This window comes from Phyllostomus discolor, chromosome 8 (genome assembly GCF_004126475.2).
Source record: "Phyllostomus discolor isolate MPI-MPIP mPhyDis1 chromosome 8, mPhyDis1.pri.v3, whole genome shotgun sequence".
Classification (NCBI taxonomy): Eukaryota; Metazoa; Chordata; class Mammalia; order Chiroptera; family Phyllostomidae; genus Phyllostomus; species Phyllostomus discolor.
Genome location: NC_040910.2, coordinates 112,538,573 through 112,562,957, shown reverse-complemented (window position 1 = coordinate 112,562,957; position 24,385 = coordinate 112,538,573). Strand labels below are relative to the sequence as shown.

Genomic DNA, 24,385 nt, shown 5'->3' with positions numbered 1-24,385 from the left:
CCCAAAGCGGCTTCTCATCCACCGGCCTGGCTCTCCGCCCGCCCCTGACACCCGCCCACCCCTGCGGGACCCCCAGAGTGCGCCCTCCCGGGTTCCTGGTGTTTTTCCCCTGTCTGCCACGTGGGCGCTGAGTCTCCGTCCACACTCGGGGCACGTCCCCATGCGTGCCTCCCCGGGCTCCTGGGTCCGTCGGCTCGAGATGCCGCCCGCCCGTAAGTGACCTGCGGTCAGATCTGGTTGTGGGCGCGCGGCCGGGGGGGGGGGGGGGGGGGGCGGGGCTTGGCTCCCGGGCGGGGGGTGTCCGTCCGGCGTCGTATGCATGAACTGGAAGAACCCCCATGGCCCTTGGAGCCGGGTCCGCCAGCAGGTCTGGCCCGGCTGCACGCGGGCGTCCCGGGACGAGCCGCCAGCGGGAGCCAGGGCGGGAACAGCGCCCCCCACAGGCCACTGGGCGTGCGTCGGGGGGTGAAAGAATGTTTGGGATGTGAGCTCATGCGCCCGGACAAACAAAAACCTGTCTTCCTGGGGACGCCCTCTAAGCCGTTAGCATGCTTTCCCCGGGCGCAAAGGAGGTGCTCCCCCCCACCCCCGGGTGCTGGGGCGAGAGCAGCGGGACGGGGCTCTGTCCTTAGCGTCTGTCCGCGTTGTCTGGAATGTCTGGCACTGGGCACGGTGCTTATAACAGCAAATGTGTACAGCGAGGCGCTCCGCGCTGTTGGCGGGGAGAGAGATGCGCGTGCGCGTACACGCGTGCGTACACGTGTGCGTACGTGCGCATGCATGCGTCTGCAGCGAGGCGAGGACCCAGGGGAACTGCCCGTCGAGCTCAGCAGTGGCTCGGCAGAGGGGCTGCCGGGGGGCTGAGCCGGGAAGGGGAGCAGGGACTCCCAGGCGGCGACAACACGAAGGTGTCGGTCTGGCCCAGGTGCCCGCTGCCCTGAGTCCAGAACGGGGCCTGCCCCCGGGGGTCGGCGCAGGCTCCGGACCCGGGTGGGACGCGCGTCCGCAGCTCCGGCAGCAGGTGCAGCAGGGGTCCCAGGAGAGGACGGAGGGAAGCAGGACTCGGTCCTGGTGATCAAGCCGCTGTACCCCAGTGTGCGGGGGGGCCCCATCTTGGTGCCTGCGAGTGACACGATTTGCGGAGGTGATGACGGAGGGACGTGGAGAGGTCAATGCCACTGGAAGAGACCTCTGACTTTGCTCCCTAGGGAGGAGAGGCGCAGCGCCCATGCAGGGCCGGCTTAGTGGGCACTCGGGGCAGAGCTGGAGGGGGGGGGGCCAGGCCAGGGCCTCCCTGGGGTCTGCAGGTGAGGGGGCTGCTCAGGTTAGGGGGGACTGCAGCTGCACCTGCACCCCGGGGGGTGAGGGTGGGAGGCCCGCTGGCTCCGAGCGTGAGGGCCAGGAGACAGCCGGGCGGCCGGCTGGGACAGGTGGGTTTGCGCTGGGAGGTGTCCCTGCCTCCCCGCCCTTTGCTCTCTCAGACCTGGCTCCCCCTGGGGGAGGCGGCCTCTCCTCAGCAGGCCAGACGCTTGAAGGTGTCAAACCATCTCAAGACGCAGAAAATGAAAAACAGGATTAAGCCCTGGCCGGTGTGGCTCAGTAGCTTGGAGGTCGTCCCGCAGAGCGAAAGGGCTCTCATTGGACGCCTGGTCGGGGCACGGGGTTTGGGGTCCGGTCCGGTCCCTGCAGGGACGCGAACCAGGGGCCACATGTTTCTCTCTGGCATCAATGTTTCTCTTTCTCTTTCTTTCTCCACTCTCTCTATCTACAAATAAATACTGCGGGGTTTTTTGGACCATAAGACACGCCTAGGTTTCAGAGGAGAAAAACAGGGAAAAAAATTTTGAAACAAAAAATGTGTTAAATAACATAAATAACATAATATTTCACCAATGTAAATGGAAACAGAACTCAACAGCAGCATTAACCACCATTATTCCTCCCAAATGTGAGGGGGGGGGGAAAAGTGCCTCTTAAAGTCTGAAAAATATGGTCAGTAAATGAAATCTTAAACAAAATGTTATGAAGCCCCACCCACGCCCTGCCTTGGGGGCTCTGACGAGCCAATGGCTGTCTTTTCGGGGACACCAGTTCGCCCGGGTTTTGTCACTTGGGACCGGAAAGAGCCAGCTCCGGCCGGCTGTCAGGGGAGACTCCTTCCCACCCTGCCCCCACCCACGTCAGCTCCTTCCCCAAGGGGGGGTGGGCCTTGGGGCCCCCGCCCTGTTTGCTCCTCCCTCAGCTCCTCCCCACCACACCTTCAACACTGCCCAGTGGCTGCTGCCTCCTTTCTGGGACTGCCTGCTGGGCGCCCCCCGGCCCTCGCCCTCCCTCCGCGCGAACTCCGTCTACACCCCCTGGCAGCCGGTCACCCTGGGTTCTCCGGGCAGAAGTCACGGTTGGCATGTCTTCCTGAGGGAGAAGCCCTTCCACCAGCAGGGAGACCCTCCCCCTCCCCCGGGCGGGGGCGATCCCATTCAAGTCGTGGCCGCAGGCGCCAGGGTCACGGGCGGCGCCCCTCCCTTCCCCCCACCCCGCAGTCGGACCTGGAGGACATGACCGACCTCATCGAGATGCGGGAGGAGATGTCGAGCGTGGTGGTCAGCACCCTGAAGGAGGCGGAGGAGTACCAGGACTCCTTCGAGAGGTACTCCTACCTCTGGGTGGACGACCTCCAGGAGTCCATGCGGAACTTCCTCATCCACGGCCACGCCGTGAGCCCAGAGGACCTGGACGTCCGGGTGGAGGAGACGGGGCCCAGGACGCCGCCCACCCTGGCGCAGTTCCAGCAGCAGGTGCGGGGGGGGGGGCCGCCCCCAGGGAGGGTCGTGGGGGCTGGCGCAGAGCGAGGAGGGTTTTGTTCTCGCCGGGGCCCCCGGGGGGCCAGCAGACCCGGGGGCAGCTGCCGCTGGAAAACCAGTCTGTGACTCCCGGGTCCCCACGGGGGCGTGCCAGGCCCCGCAGGGCCACGTGGGGCGCACCAGGGTCGGTCAGGAGGCGGAGGGGTCGGCACAGGGTGGGGAGGCACCTCCATCGAGGCTTCTGTGGGAAGGAGAGGGTGAGCCAGAGCAGGCGGGGTTAGGCTTGGCCAGTCTGAGTGGCCTGGCACCTGGCCCTGGGTGACCAGGACAGGGGGACAGTCTGGGTCAGCAAGGCCCCAGGCACCAGAGCTGCGAGCACGCAGACAGCGAGAATCAGGGTGGAGGAAAGAAGCTCCGCCTTCTCTCCGCTGCACAGTGAGAGAGAGGCCCCCTCCCTCCCTCCTTCCATGAGCAAAAGCGGCCTGCCCACCGCGGGGCACCCCAGGGGGCGCCCTTTGCCACACGAGGTGGAGCCGGCTGGTGGCTTTCCAGAGAGGGCTGGGCGGCCACTTGGCCTCCTCAGCGGTGTCCTGGGGAGCGGGCCTCGTGTGTGACCCCCACCGCCAGCCTCTGCTGAGCCCAGATACACACGGCGGGGCGGGGGGGGGGGGGGTGCCGGGTGCTGGCAGGAGAACAGCGCGCCAGGCGGCAGGCGGGCGGGTGACAGGGCCGCGCCCCGCCCCCCCCCAGATCGACTCCTACGAGAAGCTGTATGAGGAGGTGTCCCGGCGCGAGAGCACCAAGGTGTTCAACGGCTGGCTGCAGTGCGACTGCCGGCCCTTCAAGCAGGCCCTGCTCAACACCATCAAGCGCTGGAGCCTCATGTTCAAGCGCCACCTGAGCAACCACGTCGTCAGCAGGTGGGCGCCCGCCCAGCCCCGGGGGAACTCGAGGGGACCTCCCCCCCACCCAGCCAGGGGTGTGGCGCACAGCCTTCCTGGGAAGTGAGCCGTGTCGTCCGGCTCCTCCCCCGGGGCTGGCAAGGGGTGAAGGTGCAGCTTCAGTTTGGAGCCCGGTGGCCCCCCCAAAGGTGGTCCCCAGCAGAAGGGGTCCCCTGGCCACGAGGGGGTGCCCTGCTTCTTCCCGCCAACACCCACTTAACAGGCACGCAGTGTCAGGCGCCAGGCAGGTGCCGCAGAAACCCCCCGGGACCCTGCAGCCTGGCACATGATAAAGATACCTGTGACCGAGCAGGTACAGGTGACGGCCAGGGCCGTGAGGGAGCCTCATCAAGCCTAGTGCCCCTGGGGGGCCAGCAGGGAGGGGCCTCTCAGATGCGGCCTCACCCTGGGCTCTGCCCATCAGCTAGCAGGGAGCTAGGGGGCCTGGGGCGATGGCAGGGGGTGGGGACACCGTGGAGGGGGCGCCTGTGACGGGCTGCCCTCTGGCCCCTCAGCCTCGACGACCTGGAAGCCTTCATGAAGGTCGCCCGGGCGGGCTTGACGACGCCGCTCAAGGAGGGGGATTACGACGGCCTCGTGAAGATGATGGGGCACCTGATGAAGGTCAAGGAGCGGCAGGTGGCAACCGACACCATGTTCGACCCCCTGAAGCAGACCATCGAGCTGCTGAAGACATACGGGGAGGAGATGCCCGAGGAGACGTACCTGAAGCTGCAGGTGCGTGCACGGCCCGGGCCTGTCGGGTGTCCGGGGGTGGGGGCCCGGAGCCTCGGGCGTCCTGAGCCGGGAGCCTCAGCTGTGGCCGGAGCGGAGGGCTGTGGTCACTGGGGACGAGGCCTCCCACGTGGGCCTGCGGGCGGGACCTCCCTTCCGGGCACGGACCCCCGAGGACGGCGAGGTGGGACGGCGAGGCGGCCTCACAGGTGGACGAGATTTCCTCCGTTGGTTGCCGTTCCCTCCGGTTGAAGGTGCCTCCCTACCCTCCCTCCTCCTGCACACCCGGCCAGCCCTGGGCATGAGGCTCACGACAGGGACTGGGGTCAGCAGAGGCCCCATGGAGATCAGGACGGGGCCCGCGCCCCACTCCGAGGGGCAGTGGGGCCGCTGCTCCGGGGCCGCCCAGCCCAGCCCAGTCCAGCCCAGCCCAGCAGGCCCCAGGCCAGCTGCGGCCTCCCTGCACACCGGAGGGCCGTGCAGCACATCCACAGCCGGCTCAGCCTCCAGGCAGCGGGCCGGGGGTGGGGGGTAGGGAGCACAGACAACGTAGGTCCTGAGGACCCTGCCTCGGAGTGTCAGTCCCCCCCGCCCCCGCCCAGATCTGGCGGCCTCCCCTCCCTCTCCCCACTCTGAGCCCGGCTCCGTGTCCCGTCACACGGACCCACTCCCCCGCCGTGGGCACCGCCCCCGCCTCGTGCCCAACACCCCCCAGCCGAGGGGGGTCCATCCAGACTGTGGGCAGAGCGGGGAGGGGCCGGAAGCCTCGGGGCCACCCGTGCTGGGGACTAGCAGTGTGTGTGGCCGGGGGCGCCTGGGCACAGGGTGGGGGCAGTGGGGTGATAGATGGCGCTAGAGGTGCCCACCATGGACACCACGGGCCGGTCACGGGGGAAAGTGAAACCGGGGCCGTTGGTGGGCAGAGAATTGGCGGGCTGGGGTTTCCTCGTTAGAACACCGCGTGTGTGAGTACGGGGGTTGCCCGGGCACGAAGGCCTCGGAAAACACAGACATTCCTCTCTGGCTGGTAAAGCTGTTCCTGAGTTGGCGGCACCAGGGGAATGGAGGACGGGGCGCGGCGGGTGCCTAGGGACAGGGCGCGGCGGGCGCGGGCCCAGAGGTGACACAGCCGACAGCTTCCTTCTCGGCAGCAGCCCTGTGTGGGGACCGCGGCGGTGGCCACAGGAACCTACACACGGGATGAGATCGCCTGGGACTACAGGGCACACAGCACGCACCCACACACGACACACACACGACACGCGTGTGGGCACATGCACACCCGTGCACACATGGGTTTGGGTCTCCTGGGTGACAGAAACGCGCACCCCTGCCATCGCCGGGTGTGGCCGCGGCGCCGTGGCCGGGAGGCGGGGCGGCACACGGGGCTCTCCCTGCTCCCGGCGCCGCTCCCCGGGGGTCCGTCGTCTCGCCACGAGAGACGCTGTGGCGGACGGAGGACAGAGAAGGGCGCCGCCCGGCCCGTGCCCCCGCAGGAGCTGCCGGAGCAGTGGACGAACACCAAGAAGCTGGCGCTGCAGGTGAAGCAGAACGTGGCGCCCCTGCAGGCCAACGAGGTCAACATCCTGCGCAGGAGGTGCCAGCAGTTCGAGGTCCGAGGCCCCTGGGGGCGGGGCCGGGGGCGGGGCCGGGGCGCGGCTGCGGCCTGGGGGGCGGGGCCTCGCCGTGTGACGCCGCCCCGCGCTTCTCCCGCAGCTCAAGCAGCACGAGTTCAGGGAGAAGTTCCGGCAGGAGGCGCCCTTCACCTTCAGCGACCCTGACCCCTACCGGTCCCTGAACAAGGTACTGGTGCCCCGGCCCGAGCTGGGCAGGGGCCCCGGGGCCCCGCCGCTCCCCCGTCTTTCCTCAGGCGGCCGTTCTTGCGAGTCCACAAACGGGGCCCCGTGGGTCCGGCCGCTGCTCCAGGCCGGCAGCTGACAGCCCCCACCCTGCCCCTCCCCCCGCCCCACGCCCTGGGTCCCCAACCCCGTTCGCGTTCAGCAGATTCCTGTCCCCGGGCTTAGCACTCGCCCGTCACCCCATGCCTTCTTGTCCCTGGTCCACCACGTGCCACCAGCGGCCCAGCCTCGCCCTTGCCCTGCTCCGTCCCCCCTGGCAAGATCATGGTCAGCATCCGCCGGTGCAAGTTCTGCAGCCCTGCGCCTGGGCCGCTCAAGCCCGGTCCCTCGGACTCCTCAGAGCCGGCGGGGAGCCCCGGGAACCCACCGTGCCCGCAGATGCCCCCACTCGCAGTGCCCCACCCAGTCGACACTCCCCGCCTCACCCCTCGGTGCCACCGGCGCGAGCGCAGGGAGCCCCAAGGTCTCCCCCCGAGTCGCCCCATACTTCCCTGCCCTCAAGCCTCTGCTCTTCTGCTTGCGTAGCTTCAAAGCCCACCACTTCGGAAGGTCAAGGCCCTACCCTTTGCCCATGGCCTAACCTCCACTTCCCCAAGCCGCCGTGCAGACGGGCCGGTCCCTCCTTGGACCCCAGGGCATGTCTGCGGGGGGCGGGCTGGAGGAGGAGGGCTCCCGGGTGTGCTCTGTGGGGGAGGGGCAGGTGCGCTCATGGCCCCGCGGGCACCGCCTCTGGACCCGCGCCTGCTGGACACCGAAGCGCCCCCGGCGGTCCACGCTCAGGCCACGGGTCTGAGGTGGCTGTTCTTTCCTCTCCTCTTCGCGGATGGAGATTTTCCCAATTTCCAAAGCAGCCAGGCGTTGCCTATATGATATCTAATAAGACGAAAAAAATTCACGTAGCATAAAAGTGGCGGAGATTCTGGGAAATCGGGAAATCTCGGGAGGGAATTTGGCGTTCACACCACGTCCATGAGAAGTCGGCCCCCAGGCTGGGACTCGCAAAGACAGACCGACTTCCCGTCGGAACGGAGACCGGGGGGCCTCGGAAGGGGGCACAGGGGGGGTGAAGGGTGCTGCCCGCCACCCCGGGAAGTTTGCCGTCCTCGTCGTCATCCTCCTCCTCCTCGAGTGGGAGAGGGGTGGAGGAGAGCGAGCCTGCGGCGGAGGGAAGGGCGGGCGCCTGCTCACACACACCCCACCCCGTGTCCCCGCCCCCCCAGCAACAGAAGAGCATCGCCGCCATGGAGGAGGTCATGGAGGCGCTGTGCAAGTCCGGCAGCCTGTTCGAGGTGGCCGTGCCCGACTACAAGCAGCTCAAGGCTTGCCACAGGGAGGTCCGCCTGCTCAAGGAGCTCTGGGACATGATTGTCATGGTGAGCCGGGCAGCGGGCCGAGGGCGGGGGGGGGTGTGCCGAGGAGACGCGGCCCGGGCGCTCCTGTACCCCGACGGAGGCGCCGAAGGACCGGAGTTGGGCTCACGCTCCTCTGCCTCTCTCCCCTCCGGCCTCCCTCCGCTCCTCCCCTCCGCCTCCCTCAGAGCTCACCTCTGTCACAGTGTGTCCAAGTAAGGAATGCCCCCCCAACCCCCCACCCCGGTCCGTGGGAAAGGAAGGCCCCTGTGGCTTTCATCGGCGTTTTTCCTGTGGACGGGTGGGGGCGCCTCTCTTCCTGGCTTGGGCGACCCTGTGCCTGCTCCTCTGGCAACCGCACACGACTTGGGCCCCTTTTGTAACTGGGGTTCTTTGTTTGTTTGCTCTTGAGTTCTGAGGTTTCTTTTTTTTTTAAGATTTTATTTATTATTTTTAGAGAGGGAAGGGAGGGAGAGAGAGAGAGAGAGAGAAATATCAATGTGCGGTTGCTGGGGGCCGTAGCCTGCAACCCAGGCATGTGCCCTGACTGGGAATCAAACCTGCGACACTTTGGTTCACAGCCCACGCTCAATCCACTGAGCTACGCCAGCCAGGGCTTGAGGTTTCTTTATACAGCCTGGGAGCTCGTCCCCAGTCAGGTCTGTGTCCGAACACAGCTCCTCCCAGTCTGGAGCCGGACCCCCTCCCCCTCAACACCGCCCCCCGCCCCCGACGGGGCGGGGCCTTCTGAGGAGCGAAGGTTCCTGGTGTGGGTGCTGCCCAGCCCGCTGGTCTTTTGCACGGGCTGGGGGAGGTGCCTTCTGGGTCAAATCAGAGAGCCCTGTGTCTGCATTCTAGAGGTTTCTCCCATGCTCTTTTCTGAAGAGTCGTGCCGGGCGGTGTCTCACACCGACGCCCGTGGTCCACGGGGGGTCGCTCTCTGCGCGAGGGGGGAGGCGTGGGCGGAGGGCCGCTGCTCTGCCTGGGGGTGTCTGTGGGCCCAGCGCCCTCCGTCGGGAAGGCTGGCCTCCCTCCGCTGAGCTGCCCCCACGCCGTGACCAGAAACCGGCCGTGCCCATGCGTGTGGGGGGCTGTGGGTGGGTCTCCCGCCGGTCGTGCCGACCCTCCGTGACAATGACGCTGTGGTCTTGTCGCTGAGCCACCCGTCTGCGAGGCTGGTGGTTTGGGGGGGGGGGGGGGGGGCTCCTGCCACTTGACTCTTGTCTTTCAAACAGTGCTGCCGCTTCCAGGACTTGGGCTTCCCCACACAAACTGTCGAGTAAGCTCGTCACACCTCCAAAAAAAAAAAAAAGGCCTCATTGGGGTTTCTGTAGGACTCGCATTAATCAGATCCGTAGATTCTTCTGGGGCAAACCAGCCTCCTCGCCGCGCTGAGCCTTCCAGCCCGTGAACACGGTTCGTCTCTCCATTTCCCTGGGTCTCCTCGGGCTCCTTCCGGGCTTCAACCTCAGCGCACGGGCCTCATGCAGGCGCGGCTCGATCCAGATCCAAACGCTTCCCTGTTCTCTTTTCTCGACCTGACTCCGAGCGGCACCGCGCCTGCGGTTTGGGTTCCCACACGTGTGTTTCCGTGTGCACAAACAGTTTTGCGTGTTGGCTTTGCGTCTTGTAACCTTGCTGAGGTCACCAGCAGTTTTAGGAGTGTTGTTTTAACGAGATTCTTCAGGGGTTTTCTGCACAGATAATAAGGCCACCTCCTTCTTTTCCAACTGTGTGGCTTATATTTTTCTTTAAAAAAAGATTTTATTTATTTTTAGAGAGGGAAGGGAAGGAGAAAGAGAGAGAGAGAGAGAAATATCAATGTGCGGTTGCTGGGAGCCGTGGCCTGCAACCCAGGCATGGGCCCTGACTGGGAATCGAACCTGCGACACTTTGGTTTGCAGCGTGCACTCAACCCACTGAGCTACGCCAGCCGGGGCTCTTGTATTTCTTTCCTTGCCTTATCACGGCGGCTGGCTCGTCGGCACTGTGCTGGTAAGAGCGACGAGAGCTGACCCCTCGCCCCGTTCTCTGTGTCAGTCTCAGGGACAGCATTTCACCGCTACGCAGGACAGCCGGCTGTGCGTTTTCAAGCTGAGGACGTGCTCTCTTCCTAATTTCTGAGGGGTTTGCCGTGAGTGGGTGTTGGGTTTTGTCCCGCGTTCTTCTGTGCCAGCCGCTGCGATCGTGTGATCTTTCTTCTCTAACACGGTGGGTGACGTCGACTGATTTTCGACCTCCGGAACGGACCCCATCTGGCCGTGGCTTATGACTCTGTCCAGGCGCCGCTGGACCCGGCCTGAGAACCGTCTGTGGCGCGTCTTGCACCCGAGTCCACGAGAGGTTCGGTCTGCAGTTCTCTGGGGATGTCTTTGGTCTCGGCCCCGGGGTGCTGCCAGGCTGGTGACGTGGACCGACAGATGTCCTCGTCCCTGACGTCCTTGGGGAGATTGTGTACAACTGGTGTGAATTCTTCTTTAAGTTGTTTGGTTGAGTGTTCAGGAGAGCCACCTGGGCCTGGAGATTTTTTCTTTGGGGAGATCTTGGGTTACGAATTCAATGTCTTCAGTGGGCGCAGCCCGCTCCGGCTGCCTGTCCCCCACTGCGGGAGAGGCCTGGCGACAAGTCGGTGACACGTGGCCTCGGAGGAGCTGGCCCGTCTCTCCTGCAAGGTTCGGTTCTCGGGGGTGAAGTCCTCACGGTTTCCCCTCGTCACCCTTTCCAGGGGCCTCCCTCCCCCGACACTGGCGGCTCACCCCCCCCCCCCCCCCCCCCCCCCCGCACCGTCACCTTGGTCAGCGGAACGGGTGGGCGTAAACGATCGATTTCATCGACTTTTCAAAGGACCGGCTTTGCATTTAATACTTTTTTTCCTATTGTTTTACTAATTTCTTTTTCATCAGTGTCTGGGTCCCATCGTTATTATTTCCTTCCTCCTGTTTGCCGTGGGTTTATCTGGCTCTGTTTTTAGTTTCTTGATGCGATTTTTGTCGCCTTGAGACTCCTCCCCTTCTCCAGTGCAAACACGCCGCGTTGTAAGACCTGCCTCTCCACGTCAGCCAGGTCCTGCCTGCTCTGACATCGCCTTCGGTTCTGCACGGCGTCTTTTATTTCCCTCGGGGCTTCCTCTAGAGCCTCGGATTACCTGGAAGCGTGTTTTTAATTTCCGAACGCCTGGGGTTTTTCCCCGTTGCCTCCCTCCCACGGGCGTCCGGTTCGCTCCCACACGGCCAGAGAGCGCGCTCTGGGGCGTCGGCCGCTTTCCTCTCGCCCTGGCCGGTTGTGCGGCGCGGGCCGCGGTGTCGCTTGGTGGGCGTCCCGCCGCACTCAAGGGGGACCAGCACGTCCCGCTCTCGTCAGGCCCTGAGGCTGAACTCGTGGTTTGGGCCTTCTGGGTGCCGAGTTTCTGCCAAAACACGTTTGAACCGCCAGCCTTCCGGTGGCATCCTTCAGAGTCTGATGCGTCTGTCCGTGAGGTCGTGTCTCCACAGCGAGCGGGCCCCCCCTCCCAACTTGCCCGCACTCTGTTGTCAGTTCTACATGGTTTTCCCCGCGGCGCTCGCCCTGCGGGAGCGGTGGGGCCGCCGGGGGGCCGTCCTGAGTGGCTCCCCCCGCCCCCCGCAGGTCAACACCAGCATCGACGACTGGAAGACCACCAAGTGGAAGAACATCAATGTGGAGCAGATGGACATTGACTGCAAGAAGTTCGCCAAGGACGTGAGGTCCCTGGACAAGGAGATGCGGACCTGGGACGCCTTCGTGGGGCTGGACAACACGGTGAAGAACATGATCACGTCGCTGCGTGCCGTGAGCGAGCTGCAGAACCCCGCCATCCGGGACCGCCACTGGCAGCAGCTGATGCAGGCCACCCAGGTACCTCCCCGCGGCCCCAGGCGCCGCTGGCCGGGCCGCTCCGCCCAATGCGCGGGGCTGGGGGCTGCCCCAGGGGCCTGTGCGGACCAGGCGGCCTCACACGCACGCCCGTGGGCTCCCCGAGCCCTGCAGCCTGCGCTGCACTGAATGCCCTCCGGTCGCCATCTGGAGCTTCTGCATTTTTTAGCAGAGGGCCCGCCGTTGTCACGTCGACCGGGGTCCCACCAGAGGTGTAGCCGGCGCTGGTTGTAGGCGGAGTGTCCACAGCGCTCAGGACGTTTTGGGGGGATGAGCCGCTCCTGGGACCCCCCCCCGCGCCCCAGGAGCACCATCCTGGTGCCCAGACCTTCCGAAGGACATCTTCTGGCAGGGGGGTCCTGGCCTTGACCCGCCCCCACCCCCTGGAAGGCCGGTGGGAACCCTCCCCCCACCAGCTAACACTGAGCGAAGCTGAGTCCGACCGCCCCCGGAAGGGCCCCCACGCAGATGCCACGGATACAAGGAGAGAAAGTGTGGCCCTGCTCCCACGGAAGCAGAGAAAGAACCCACGTGGCCACGCTGGGGTGGGCGTGTGGGCTGGGTGTTCCGCGACCATGATTCTGGCTGTTGGGAGGAGGCTGTGCCTCCACGGGGAGGGAGGAGCGTGTGCAGTGTGGCCTGGGCCCCGGGGAGAGACCCAGACGAGCAGAGGGGGCCCAGGCCCCACGCAGGGCCCCGGGAGAGACGCCACACCGCGTCTCCGCCTCGAGGTCACAGGGCCCCCTGCCGCATTTCGGACCCCTCTGTGTTTTCCCACGAGAGCGCCCGCCCGGAGCCTGAGGCCCCACGTGGTCAGGCAGGGCGGAGTCCCCCCACAACCTTTCACATCTGCAAAGACCTCCTGTCCAAATGGGGCTGCATGCTCAGGCCAGGGTGGGGGGGTAGGGTGGGAATTTGGGGGCACCGTTCACCCCGCTGCCCTGAGGGGGCTCCTCGGGGCAGGAAGTCGGGGCCGGGGGAAGCAGCCCACCCGCCCCGGGCGCTCCGGCTCCAGGCGCTCCCTGACCTGGGAGCGTCTCCGTGAGGGACGAGGGCGCCCGTGCTGGGGTGCGGGAGGCCCCGCGTGGGATGCACCGACTGGCTTGGCCCGCCCAGGTGAAGTTCCAGATGTCGGAGGAGACCACCCTGGCGGACCTGCTGCAGCTGAACCTGCACAAGTACGAGGACGAGGTGCGCAACATCGTGGACAAGGCGGTGAAGGAGTCCGGGATGGAGAAGGTACCGTGTGCTCGCGGCGGCGGCGGGGGTCTCGCCCGGGGGACGCCGAGGCTGGGGCTTCGAGGGGGGCCGGCACCCACCAAGCACGAAAGGCCTTTCCTGACGGGACCCACGGCAGAAATCCTGTCCAGTGTCTCCAGACGCCCTCACCGGGAGGGGGAGGGGTTCCAGTTCCTGCTGTGGCTCCGCCTCCCGCCCAGAGCAGCCTGCACACTTCAAAGCACCCTGGGCCCCCTCCCATCCCGCCGCAGCCCCTTGACCTGGGCCCTGCCCTCCTCTCCTGCGGGCCCAGGGGGTGGGGGCGGGAGGGCCCGCCCTCAACCAGCCCTGGGCCGTTAATGGGTCACCGGCCGCAGGGCCACCTGGAGGGCTCCTCTACAATCCAGACCTCTCCGCCCCCAACTGTTGAGAGAGTTCCAATGGTCACAGTTTGGCTTTTTTTTTCTTTTTAACCTGCTTTATTTGGCCATAACTCACATGCCACACCCCCCGCCCGTGTAAAGGGGACGATGCGATGTGTTTCAGCAGAGTCTGAGGTGTGCAAAACCATCACGTGGGACCACGAGTCCATTTGAGGGCATTTCACGGTCATTGGAACGGAGCTATGCCCTTGACCACGCCCACCCCCCACTCCAGCTCTGTGCGGCTGCTCACCCCCTTCCTGTCTCTGCGGCTTTGTCTGCCCGGGGCATCTCCACGATGTGTGACCTGCCTCCTTCCCCTCAGCATCCCGTCCTAGAGGGGCATGCACACAGCAGCGTGTGTCAGAACGGCGTTCCTTTTCACGGCTGTGTAATATTCCGCCGTGCATGTGGGCGGGCCACACTGTGCCTCTCCACCATCCGCTGATGGGCATTTTGGTTGTTTCCGCCTTTTGGCCGTCGCGAGTGACGTTCACGGACACTTCGGCTTCGTCAAAGAGGCCCCTCTCGGCCCCGCCCCTCCCCCGCAGGTGCTGAAGGCGCTGGACAGCACCTGGTCCACCATGGAGTTCGAGCACGAGCCGCACCCCCGCACGGGCGTCATGATGCTCAAGTCGGACGAGGTGCTGGTGGAGACGCTGGAGGACAACCAGGTGCAGCTCCAGAACCTGATGATGTCCAAGTACCTGTCCCACTTCCTGAAGGAGGTGACGAGCTGGCAGCAGAAGCTGTCCACCGCGGACTCGGTCATCTCCATATGGTTCGAGGTCCAGAGGACCTGGAGCCACCTGGAGAGCATCTTCGTGGGCTCCGAGGACATCCGTGCCCAGCTGCCGGAGGACTCCCAGCGCTTCGACGACATTGACAAGGAGTTCAAGGTCGGCGCGGCCGCCTGGCCCCTGCCCGGGCGCCTCCGGAGGCGGCGGTGCCGGCGAAGCGGGGCTCCTGACACCTCGGCGGCCCCCTGTGTCCCCAGGCCCTGATGGAGGACGCAGTGAAGACGCCCAACGTGGTGGAGGCCACCAACAAGCCCGGCCTCTACAACAAACTCGAGGACCTGAAGAAGCGGTAGGCGTCCCCGTCCGGCTCGACCGGGGCGGCGGCGCCAGGAACCCGCGCGCTGGCCGGGACGAGGCAGAGACGCCCCCGGTCACGGGTCCCCGCGCCCTGCCCTGGGAGCTGGTGCCCCCCTGCCCGCCCCACCGCCCAGCCACACCCGCCACTCCGGGCAGCGCAGCCAGCCGAGAGGGAGGGAGCCGCGGCTGTGCGGGTCAAACCACGCCCCCTCCCGCCAGGGGCACCCGCCCACCCATAGGGCTGGGGGCTGGCGGAGGGTGGGCCCTGCTTGTCGGGAGGCAGAAGCCAACCCGGGCCGTGAACAGAACAGCAGACTGGGAGTCTCCGGCCCCTGGCCCCCACGCCAGGCTGGTCCGAGAGACGCCCCCCTGGACCCTGGCACTCAGCGGCCTCGTGCCCCGCCCCCAGGCTGGCCGTGTGCGAAAAGGCCTTGGCCGAGTACCTGGAGACCAAGAGGCTGGCCTTTCCGAGGTTCTACTTTGTGTCCTCGGCTGACCTCCTGGACATCCTCTCCAATGGGAATGACCCCGTGGAGGTAGGCGGCCCCCCACCCTGAAGGACGGGCCTGCTCTGGGGGGCCCCCGAGCTCCCCGAGCCTGGGCAGCCCTGGGGCTGTGGAGGAGTGTCCCCGGTGTCCCTGGGTCACCTCCATGAGGTCGTGCACACCAGAACCGTGCCCCCCCCGCCCCGGGGCCCAGCGGTGGCAGGACCGGGGGGCTCACCGCTAACCCTGCCTTTTACCTTACGGGTCTCGGTGTCCTCACCCGGACGGTGGGTTCAAGGCCGGGTGCTGAGGGGGCCGCCCCGCGCTAGGCGGCCCTTGGACTCCTCTCCTCCCCCACCCCCAAAGCCTACCTCCAGGCCAGGAAGAAGGGGTTCCTGGAGAGGGAAGGGTTAACTGACCGAGGAAAAGAAACGTTCAGGAACAGCCACCTGTCCCCGCAGCCAGGGTCCCTGGGGCTGGCTCCTGGGTCCTGCCCGAGCGCAGTCTCCACGGTCCCTTCGGCCGGCGAGGCACACTAGCGGATGTTGACCTGAGAAGGGGGCGTACAGCCACCCCCCAAAAAGAAAGACTCTTGGAAATGCCAAGCAGCATGGGGCTGCCCATGCCCCTCGGAGGTCCTCAGGCGCGTGACTCTGGTGTCGCCCCCAACCCCGGCCCAGGTGAGCCGCCACCTGTCCAAGCTCTTCGACAGCCTGTGCAAGCTGAAGTTCCAGCTGGGCGAGGACGGGAAGCCGCTCAAGCGGGGGCTGGGCATGTACAGCAAGGAGGATGAGTACATGGACTTCGAGAGCGAGTGCGACCTCTCGGGGCAGGTGGGTGCGGGCGCGGGGTCACAGGCCAGGCGGGCGGGGGGGGGGGCAGGGACCCCACCCCCAGGATGACGGGGCAGCGGGTGTGAGAGCCTCTGCCCTGTTCCCTCTGCCTCAATAGAATGAGCGCTTAACAGGCTTGTTTCTCGGGTCCCTAGCACAGCCCCGCCCCACAGTGGGGTGGGGGGGTGTCTCGAAAAAATAGAAAAGGAGAGGGAGAAAAGAGTTTAACGGAAGGCCCTGGAGTTTTCTGCGGCTTTGAAGGGGGTTGCGCGCACCTGACTCACGCTCTAGCTCCTGTTCGGGGAGGACCACTGGCCTCATCCCCTGGAGAGGCTGCGGAGGTCCCTGACCTTGGAGACCCCACGCCCCTTCTGAGCTTTCCCAGCAAGGCTGCCAGCCCCCTCCCCACACCCCCGGAGGCTGATGGCAAACATCCCGGCCAGCCCTCCCTGAGACGGTTCATTGTCCAAGAATCAGTTGATCGAGCAACTGAGCCCATGTCGACATTAGCCTAAGCGAAACGTGATTCGGAGGTCAGTCGGTCTGGGGAGAAAAATCTCACGCAAGAGCTTCAGCAACGCGGCCTCAAGTGCCGGCTGCGGTGGCGGGTGGCGGCCGGCGGGCTGTGGCCAGACCCAACCCTCACCGAGTGTTCAGACCCGCTCCCCAGAGTGACCACAAGCCGCAGCGAAGGCTGCCCGCAGGGGACGGGGGTTAAAGAGGAAAAGCGACCCCGTAAACCCCACCCCCCAGTAGCAGGTGGTTGGGGGTTTGTGTTTACAATACAAACAAGGCTTGTTAACGACAGGTTTGCCCCGAGTGTCGGTCTTGGACCCCCAGGCAGTGCCCACGAGGAGCAGCTGGGGGCCCTGTGGGTCAGAGCCTGCCAGGAGCACAGGGCGGCAGGGAGGGACCCAGACGCACAGCCTGGAGTGCCGGCAGCCTCGTGTGCGCGCCCACGCCTGCCCACCCCTGGGCTTCCCGGCCCCTCTCTGCCCGCTGGTCACTCTCCCTTCTCTAGAAAAACCTCCACGTGTTCACCCCTGAGGTGGGGATTGCGACAAATACTCAGTATTTGAATGGTTTTTTAAATTTTATTTGTTTTTAGACAGAGGGGAAGGGAGGGAGAAAGAGGGAGAAACATCAATGTGTGGTTGCCTCTCACGCGCCCCCTACTGGGGACCTGGCCTGCAACCCAGGCCTGTGCCCTGACTGGGAATCAAACCAGCGACACTGTGGTTCACAGGCCAGTGCTCAGTCCACTGAGCCGCACCAGCCAGGGCCAGTTTTTTAAAATAATAAAGCGAGTCATGGGAATTAGATGCGTTCACGGCCTCTCTGGTCCGTGTGGCTCCGGTCCGCAGGTGGAGGTCTGGCTGAACCGCGTGCTGGACCACATGTGCGCCACGCTGCGGCACGAGATCCCGGAAGCCGTGGTGACGTACGAGGAGAAGCCCAGGGAGCAGTGGATCTTTGACTACGCGGCCCAGGTGTGCGGGCGGCGAGGACCGGCGCTGAGCGGGGCGGGCCACCGCGCAGGCCCCGGGAGCACAGCGCCGCTCACCGCGCGCCGTCTGCCTGCAGGTGGCGCTCACGTGCACCCAGATCTGGTGGACCACGGAGGTGGGCATGGCGTTCGCGCGGCTGGAGGAGGGATACGAGAACGCCATCAAAGACTACAACAAAAAGCAGGTGTGGGGGCCGCGCGCGCGGGCGGGAAACTGCCCAGAGCGCAGAGACCCCCCCGCGGGGGCGAGTCCGACACTGCCCGCCCCCGGGGTTCTGCCCGGCACCCGCTTCACGGAGACTGGACTTGAATTTCTGGTCTGGAAATGATCACGTGCTGCCACGGGTCTATTTTGAAAGATTCCTGATCAGGAATTTTAAAACGAAAGATAATGTTTAAAAGGAAGAAGGAAAAGCTACCCATAACCCATCCCCAGATATAACTGCTTCCAAAGTATTATTACCTAATTATTATTCTAATACTATTGTTATTCTAATATTAGTTTAATACTATCATTTAATATGCACTATATAAATACTACATGTTAAACACATATAACACTGTTCCTGTAATCCTTTGTGTCCATACAATTGGCTTATGTGTAAAAATACACATGCAACGCCTCACTTTCTATGATTTTTGTTGTTTTCCAACGCTGTACAATCCACTGTCTTCACTTAATACCCACCACCTTCCTCGGCACCAGATTTTTTCCCACTGCGTCATTTTCAGGGGCACGGGGGGCTGCTCCGCAGCTGTCCCGCCTCGAGGTGGAGGCTCTTGAGAACCTGTTTCTAGTCTCGTTACTGAGGACCAGGGCCCGGTGGTCCTCCGCGCCAGGTCGTCCTCCGCGCCGGGTCCGGTTGGGGTGAGCTCGGGGGAACCACGCGGCGAGGGGCGGGCGCCACCTAGCGTCCATCGAAGGGGCCTTCGCTCCCGCAGATCAGCCAGCTGAACGCGCTCATCACCCTGCTCATCGGGAGCCTCAGCGCTGGCGACCGGATGAAGATCATGACCATCTGCACCATCGACGTGCATGCGCGCGACGTGGTGGCCAAGATGATCACGGCCAAGGCACGGGCGCCGGGGGTTGTGCGGGGGAAGGGGGCTGGGGAACCAGTTTGCCCCTCATGAGGACTCGCCCCTGCACGGGGGGAGGGGCTGGCGGGGGCGCTCTCCTGGGCTCCGGGGCTGCGCGACAGGCCCGGGACCAGCTGGCCTTCAGGCCCCGCCCCCCGCCGCCCCCCGCAGGTGGAGAGCTCCCAGGCCTTCACCTGGCAGTCGCAGCTGCGGCACCGCTGGGACGAGGAGAAGCGGCACTGCTTCGCCAACATCTGCGACGCCCAGATCCAGTACTCCTACGAGTACCTGGGCAACACGCCGCGGCTGGTCATCACGCCGCTGACCGACAGGTGAGGGCGCCAGGGCCTGCCTCCGGGGGCCGCCGGGCCGGCCCTGGACCTCTCAGGGGAGGACATCGCAGGTTTTCCGTTGGTCCTTTCCCACGATTCTCCCCGCCGTCAGGCCCAAAGGTCCCGCCTGCGGAGGCTGAAAGAGCCGGGCGCCTGGGCGGGGGGGACTGCAGCCAGACCCACCAGGGGCCCGGCCTCGGGTGCCGCGTTCCGACTCCCCCGTTCCCGTGCTGGCTGTGTGACCTTGGGGGAGCTGCCTGGCCTCTCCGAGGGCCCACACAATGGGGACGCTTCGGTGTGACTCCCCGGCGTGAGCCCTGCTTGCTCCGAGCGAGCCCTTCGGGACTGCAGCCTCACCTCCGTGACCCGGCTCAGGGCTCGCCCCCGGTCACATCTCCAGCCCGTGCCTGCCCGCGGGGCTGAGCGGGCGCTACGGCAGCCACGGTGGAAGAGCCGCGGACCGCCGGGGGTGCCGGCACCTGCCTGAACGGGGCTCCCTTGCAGGTGCTACATCACCCTGACCCAGTCCCTCCACCTGATCATGGGCGGGGCCCCGGCCGGCCCGGCCGGGACGGGGAAGACGGAGACGACAAAGGACCTGGGCCGGGCCCTGGGCACCATGGTGTACGTCTTCAACTGCTCGGAGCAGATGGACTACAAGGTGCGCCCGCAGCCCCGGGCGGCGCCCCAGGCCCCCCAGAGCACTCGGCAGGGCCCCTGCCCCAGGAGCCCGCAGCCCCCACCCCCAGCGAGCTCCAGATGCCTGCAGGCGTCCCCCTGAACCCGGGGAGGGGGCCCCAGGCGCCAGGCGGCTGCAGGCCTCCGCCCCTCGGACAGGCCAGCCGCTGAGGCCCTGCTGGTGGCCTTGGCCCCCGGGGGCTGGGGCCTCCTGAGCAGGAGGAGAGTGTCTGGGAGAGGCTCCCGGGGCGGACAGACCAGCCCCAACGCCCCGCCTGCCCGTGCGGGGAGCCACATGTGCATGAGGAACTGTCCCGACCACCCAGCTGCCCGCCCCCGCCCCCTACGGGGTGAGGGCAGCCTCTTCTCTGTGGCCCAACTGGACCTCGAGCGAGTGTGCCTCTGACCCATCCCGTTAGGGGACCCGGGGGAAGCCCCGCCCCCGGAGGGTCTGGGTGCCGAGGGCTCCCGGGGAGGAGGGGCTCTTCCTGGCACCCACCCCACACAGAATCCACCCCTCCCGGGGAGTGGGCCGTCCTGCCTGCCAGCCTCTGGGGACCCCAATGCTCCAGAGCCTGTCGCTCCGCCCCCTGGGCGTGGCTGGAGGCTCAGGCCGGCACCCAGCGTCCCTTCCTCTCCCTCCCCCTCCCCAGTCCTGTGGCAACATCTACAAGGGCCTGGCCCAGACCGGGGCCTGGGGCTGCTTTGACGAATTCAACCGCATCTCGGTGGAGGTCCTGTCCGTGATTGCCGTGCAGGTAGGGCTGCGGGGCTCTGTGGTCCGGTGCGGTGACCCACTGCTTTGCCAGCTCCGGGCGGGCAAGCCTTCCCGCCGCGCATTCGTTCAGCCCAACCGGGGGGCACAGAGATGGGCATGCGCCCAGCCGGTCCCTCAGGGGCCCGCTCGTGGTCGGACAAACAGAAGCGAGAACCCTGAGGATGCGCCGAGGCGGCATCCGCGGGACTGAGGAGAGCCGAGGGCGTGATGAACCCGGCGTGGGGGCTGGGACGGAGGGTTCTGTTGCGGGCATCAGCGGAGCCGGGTGTTGAAGGGTGCCTAGGAGTTCGTCAGCTTGACAGGGAGGCTCGGGGAGAGCAGGACCGCAGGGGAGAAGAGAAGAAAAGGAAGAAATGTGCCCTGGTGTTTTGGGGACTCTTGAGCGTGAGGGCAGGACGTGGGGGGGAGGGGCCGGGACAAGGCGCAGCCAGGCCTTCCGATGGGACAGCACCGCCCTGTCGCCCTTGCGCACCACAGCCCGCGTGTTTGGAGGGCCGCCGCGTCTGCGTTTGGGACACATGCCTCAGGCCACCCGCGGGCTCCCTCCTCCCACCCCGGGGAAGCCGCGGCCAACCTCCGGTCCGGGATCAGCGCCGGTATTCCGGAAGGCTCCGGGGTCCGGGCACTGCGGGCGCTGCGGCCCTCCCCCTCCCTCACAGCGGACAGATGGGTGGACGCGAGCTCACGGGAGCCTGGCCTTGCAGACCGCGGGGGAGGCGGGGCTGCGGGCAGGCCGGGCAGCCCCCGGGTTCCCCCAGCCGTGGGAGGAGCAGGGGAGCCTGGGTACACGGGTGAAGCCTGGCTTCCAGCGACTGAGTTTACTGCCCAGTTCCGTGCTCGCCACTGACGCGAGCTCTCCGTGCCCCGCCCCCGCCACCCGCCTTTCCTGCTCTGTAAAATGGGCTCCATGACGCGGGTTTGCCGGCAAGGTCCGCAGTGAGTGCGGGGCACCGGCACCCTGCGCTGCGGTCCCCCTCCTCTGCGCAGGGCTGTTCCCAAACCCCGAGGCGGGTTGGGGGCCCCCCAACCCCAGTGCGGTAGCAGAGTACTGGTCCCCCTCCCCCGGCCCCCAAGTCAGAAGCCAGCATACTCACGTGGAGCCTTCTCAGGCACTAACTGTTTGCTGCCTGGAATGAAGGAGCAAGAACTGGAACAGAAGGTTAGGGGAGGCCTTGCGCACAGGTGACCCAGCAAAATGTTCTCAGGGGTCCCGCCCCCCGCTGCCAGACCCCCGTCCCCAGCTCCGGTCCCCGAGGATCCAGCGGGCAGGCCTTTAAAGGTTTTAACCATGGGTTTGGGGCGCCCTCACGTGGCGGCGGGGAGGTTTGCAGCCGCCGCCTCCTCCCGCCCTGAGATCCCCGTAGTTGCGAGGTCCCTGGGTACCGGCTTCCCCAAACCCTGTCTGACGCGCGGGGAGGGTGGCTGCCGTCAGTCGCTGCAGCCAGAGCGGGAACGGGACTCGTGAGACCGCCAGGAGGTGGGACAGCACGCGGCAATGACGGGGGTAGACCACAGACGCAGCAGCACCCGCCCAGGGGGACTCTCCGGGGCGTTTTGCTGGTGACGGAGGCCGGTCTAGAGTGACGCATGCGCGATCCACTTAGTCCCGTTCATGAAATGACGGAATTGCAGACCGGGGTGTGCGGGTCAAGGAGAGGCTGGGGCGGGAGGGTGGAGCGTGTGCTGCAGAGGTGACAGGAGGGTCCTCTCGGGGACGGGAACGTCCCACGCACATCCTGACCGTCCGCTGGCAGTGAATCGGCGGCGCTGCTGTGGGCAACGCTGCCCTGGGGCCGCTGGGTGGGGGCCCGCTGAGCCTTGGGGTGCGGTCTCACAACCACATGTGCGTCTGGGACCACCTCCAAACGTAAAGTGTGGTTTACACGAAGGGAGACTGGGAGGGTGGGAGTGGAGGGGAGGGGTCCCTCTGCCAGTGCACAGCCACCGCACGCTGCGACGCCAGGGAACCGGCCACGCCCCCACGGCCGTGTCTGTGTGCCCGCGGTTTAGGTCAAGTGCGTCCAGGACGCCATTCGGGCCAAGAAAAAGACGTTCAGTTTCCTGGGGGAGATGATCCGCCTCATCCCCACCGTCGGCATCTTCATCACCATGAACCCCGGGTACGCGGGCCGCACAGAGCTGCCGGAGAACCTGAAGGCCTTGTTCAGGTGCGCGGGGGGCGGCGGCGGCGTGCGGGGAAAGGCTGGGGGCCGGGGGGCGGGGGGGCACGGAGCCGGGAGAGAGAAGACGCGGGGTGGACAGGATCCAGCAGGCCAGGGCCCCTTGGAGAGCACACGGGGTCTCCCGCTCCGGCCCCCTGGGGCAGGGGCCCCCACCGAGGCCGTGGGAAGCAGGCAGGGTTGGGGGCGACTCTCAGAGGAGGGCCCAAAGACACCCGCGCGGCGGGCGGAGGGAGAACGGGAGGCGCGGAGGAAGGAGGGCATCGGCCCCCAGCATCTAGACCAGTGACGCTGTTGGTCCACCCCCACTCACAGGCGAAGTGTGCCCCGGGTGGGGAGGGGCGAGTGGGGTCCGGGCGGAAGAGGAGAAGCCAGGGCTGACCCGCTGACCCCCCAGGCCCTGCGCTATGGTCGTCCCCGACTTCGAGCTGATATGCGAGATCATGCTGGTGGCCGAGGGCTTCCTGGAGGCCCGCCTCCTGGCCAGGAAGTTCATCACGCTCTACACCTTGTGCAAGGAGCTGCTCTCCAAGCAGGTGGGCGCTGGCGGGGCGCGGGGTGCGCAGGGGGCGGGGTTGCGCAAGGAGCGGCCCCGGCCGCATGCCCACCACGCCGCTCCCTCCGCCCGCAGGACCACTACGACTGGGGCTTGCGGGCCATCAAGTCGGTGCTGGTGGTGGCCGGCTCCCTGAAGCGGGGCGACCCCAGCCGGGCGGAGGACCAGGTGCTCATGCGGGCCCTGCGGGACTTCAACATCCCCAAGATCGTGACGGACGACCTGCCTGTGTTCATGGGGCTGATCGGCGACCTCTTCCCGGCCCTGGACGTGCCGCGGAAGCGGGACCTCAACTTCGAGAAGGTGGGTCCTGCCGGCCTGGGGCCTTGCCTTCTGCCACGGGTCGGGTGGGCACCTATGTGGCAGGTGCCGCGCTGGGGTAGGTGGCCAGGTCATCCGGTCTGCGATGCTCACACCCCCGCGGTCCCCTGCGGCCCCCAGCTGCCCCTCCAGCCCTGGTCTGTCCTGTCTCAGTGCCGGGGGTCTCAGGAGGAGCTCGGGGGTAGCGGCCAAGCCTAGGGGGTTCTCAGCAGCCTCAGTGGTGCACCGTGTACAAGCGCCCGCCCCGGAGGGTGATACCTCCTGCTGTGAGGGGGGGCTTCCCCACCCAGAACACCGCCCAGTGCCCCTCCCCCACCCCCAGATCATCAAGCAGAGCATCCTGGAGCTCAAGCTGCAGGCGGAGGACAGCTTCCTGCTGAAGGTGGTGCAGCTGGAGGAGCTGCTGCAAGTGCGCCACTCGGTGTTCGTCATCGGGAACGCGGGCAGCGGCAAGTCCCAGGCATGGCGCCCTCCCCCCCCACCGGAAGGGCGGGGCGCGGCGGCGTCCTAGCACCACGGTGCAGAGCTGCTGGGGGGCTGCCCCCTGCCACCCACCCCCAGCCCAGCACCTCCTGGAAGCACCCCACACACACGCACACCAGAACGTGTCACGGGCCGGGAAGGAAGCTGTGGTGTGGGGGGTGGGAGGCCGTGAGGAGTGGCCACGGGAGCCCGGTCCCGTGAAAGGGGCCCTTCTCGCAGGTTCGCCTGCCTCCCTGGGGGCAGCCCCCACCCCCACCCTGCTGTCTGCTGCCCCTGCCCAGGGTGCGGTGGAAGCAGAGGGCGGGGCCCAGGTCCCCGACTTCTGTAGCAAATGCCGAGGCAGCCAATGTCCAGCCAGAGGCCCACGGGACGCACTCTTGTGCCCTCAGTGCAGGTCGTCCCCAGAGGCTGGGGACACGGGGGCACCCACAGCGAGTCGTCGTTTTAAAAGGCAGACACTGGGTGACTCCAGTCCACTAAAAGGGAATATGTACATACCAAATACAACAGCCTCAAATGTACTCACAAATCTTTTTCTGTGAGGATTTAGGGGTTGCTTTTGTCCCATAAATAATTTTTTTCAGTGCGCATGGGTTACTTTTTTAAAAACATTTATTTCGGAGGGAGAAACATTGATTTGATGCTCCACTTATTCCTGCGTCCTTTGGAGGATTCTTATTTGCGCCCTGACCGGGGATTGAACCCGCAACCTTGGAGTATCGGGACGACGCTCTAACCAACTGAGCTACCCGGCCAGGGCTCCCCAGCATGGATTGCTCGTAGCAGCCGGGAGCTCCTGTGACCCTCCCCGGCCTCTGCGTGGTGTCAGGGCCAGCAGC

The 24,385-nt window shown here is 66.0% G+C and overlaps 1 protein-coding gene across 1 annotated transcript in view; it reads left to right on the top strand.

The window, feature by feature from the left end:
* Positions 1-24,385, top strand: part of DNAH17 (dynein axonemal heavy chain 17) — an 89,674-nt gene that overhangs the window by 17,379 nt on the left and 47,910 nt on the right. The window contains 22 exon segments of the mRNA XM_028520107.2: positions 2,541-2,795; positions 3,552-3,721; positions 4,258-4,480; positions 5,974-6,090; positions 6,194-6,280; positions 7,557-7,709; positions 11,310-11,558; positions 12,693-12,815; positions 13,768-14,115; positions 14,214-14,305; positions 14,723-14,849; positions 15,479-15,631; positions 16,996-17,121; positions 17,216-17,323; positions 18,081-18,212; positions 18,390-18,550; positions 19,055-19,211; positions 19,882-19,986; positions 22,017-22,174; positions 22,584-22,722; positions 22,818-23,045; positions 23,386-23,523. Coding sequence (XP_028375908.1) covers positions 2,541-2,795; positions 3,552-3,721; positions 4,258-4,480; positions 5,974-6,090; positions 6,194-6,280; positions 7,557-7,709; positions 11,310-11,558; positions 12,693-12,815; positions 13,768-14,115; positions 14,214-14,305; positions 14,723-14,849; positions 15,479-15,631; positions 16,996-17,121; positions 17,216-17,323; positions 18,081-18,212; positions 18,390-18,550; positions 19,055-19,211; positions 19,882-19,986; positions 22,017-22,174; positions 22,584-22,722; positions 22,818-23,045; positions 23,386-23,523 — 3,549 coding nt within the window.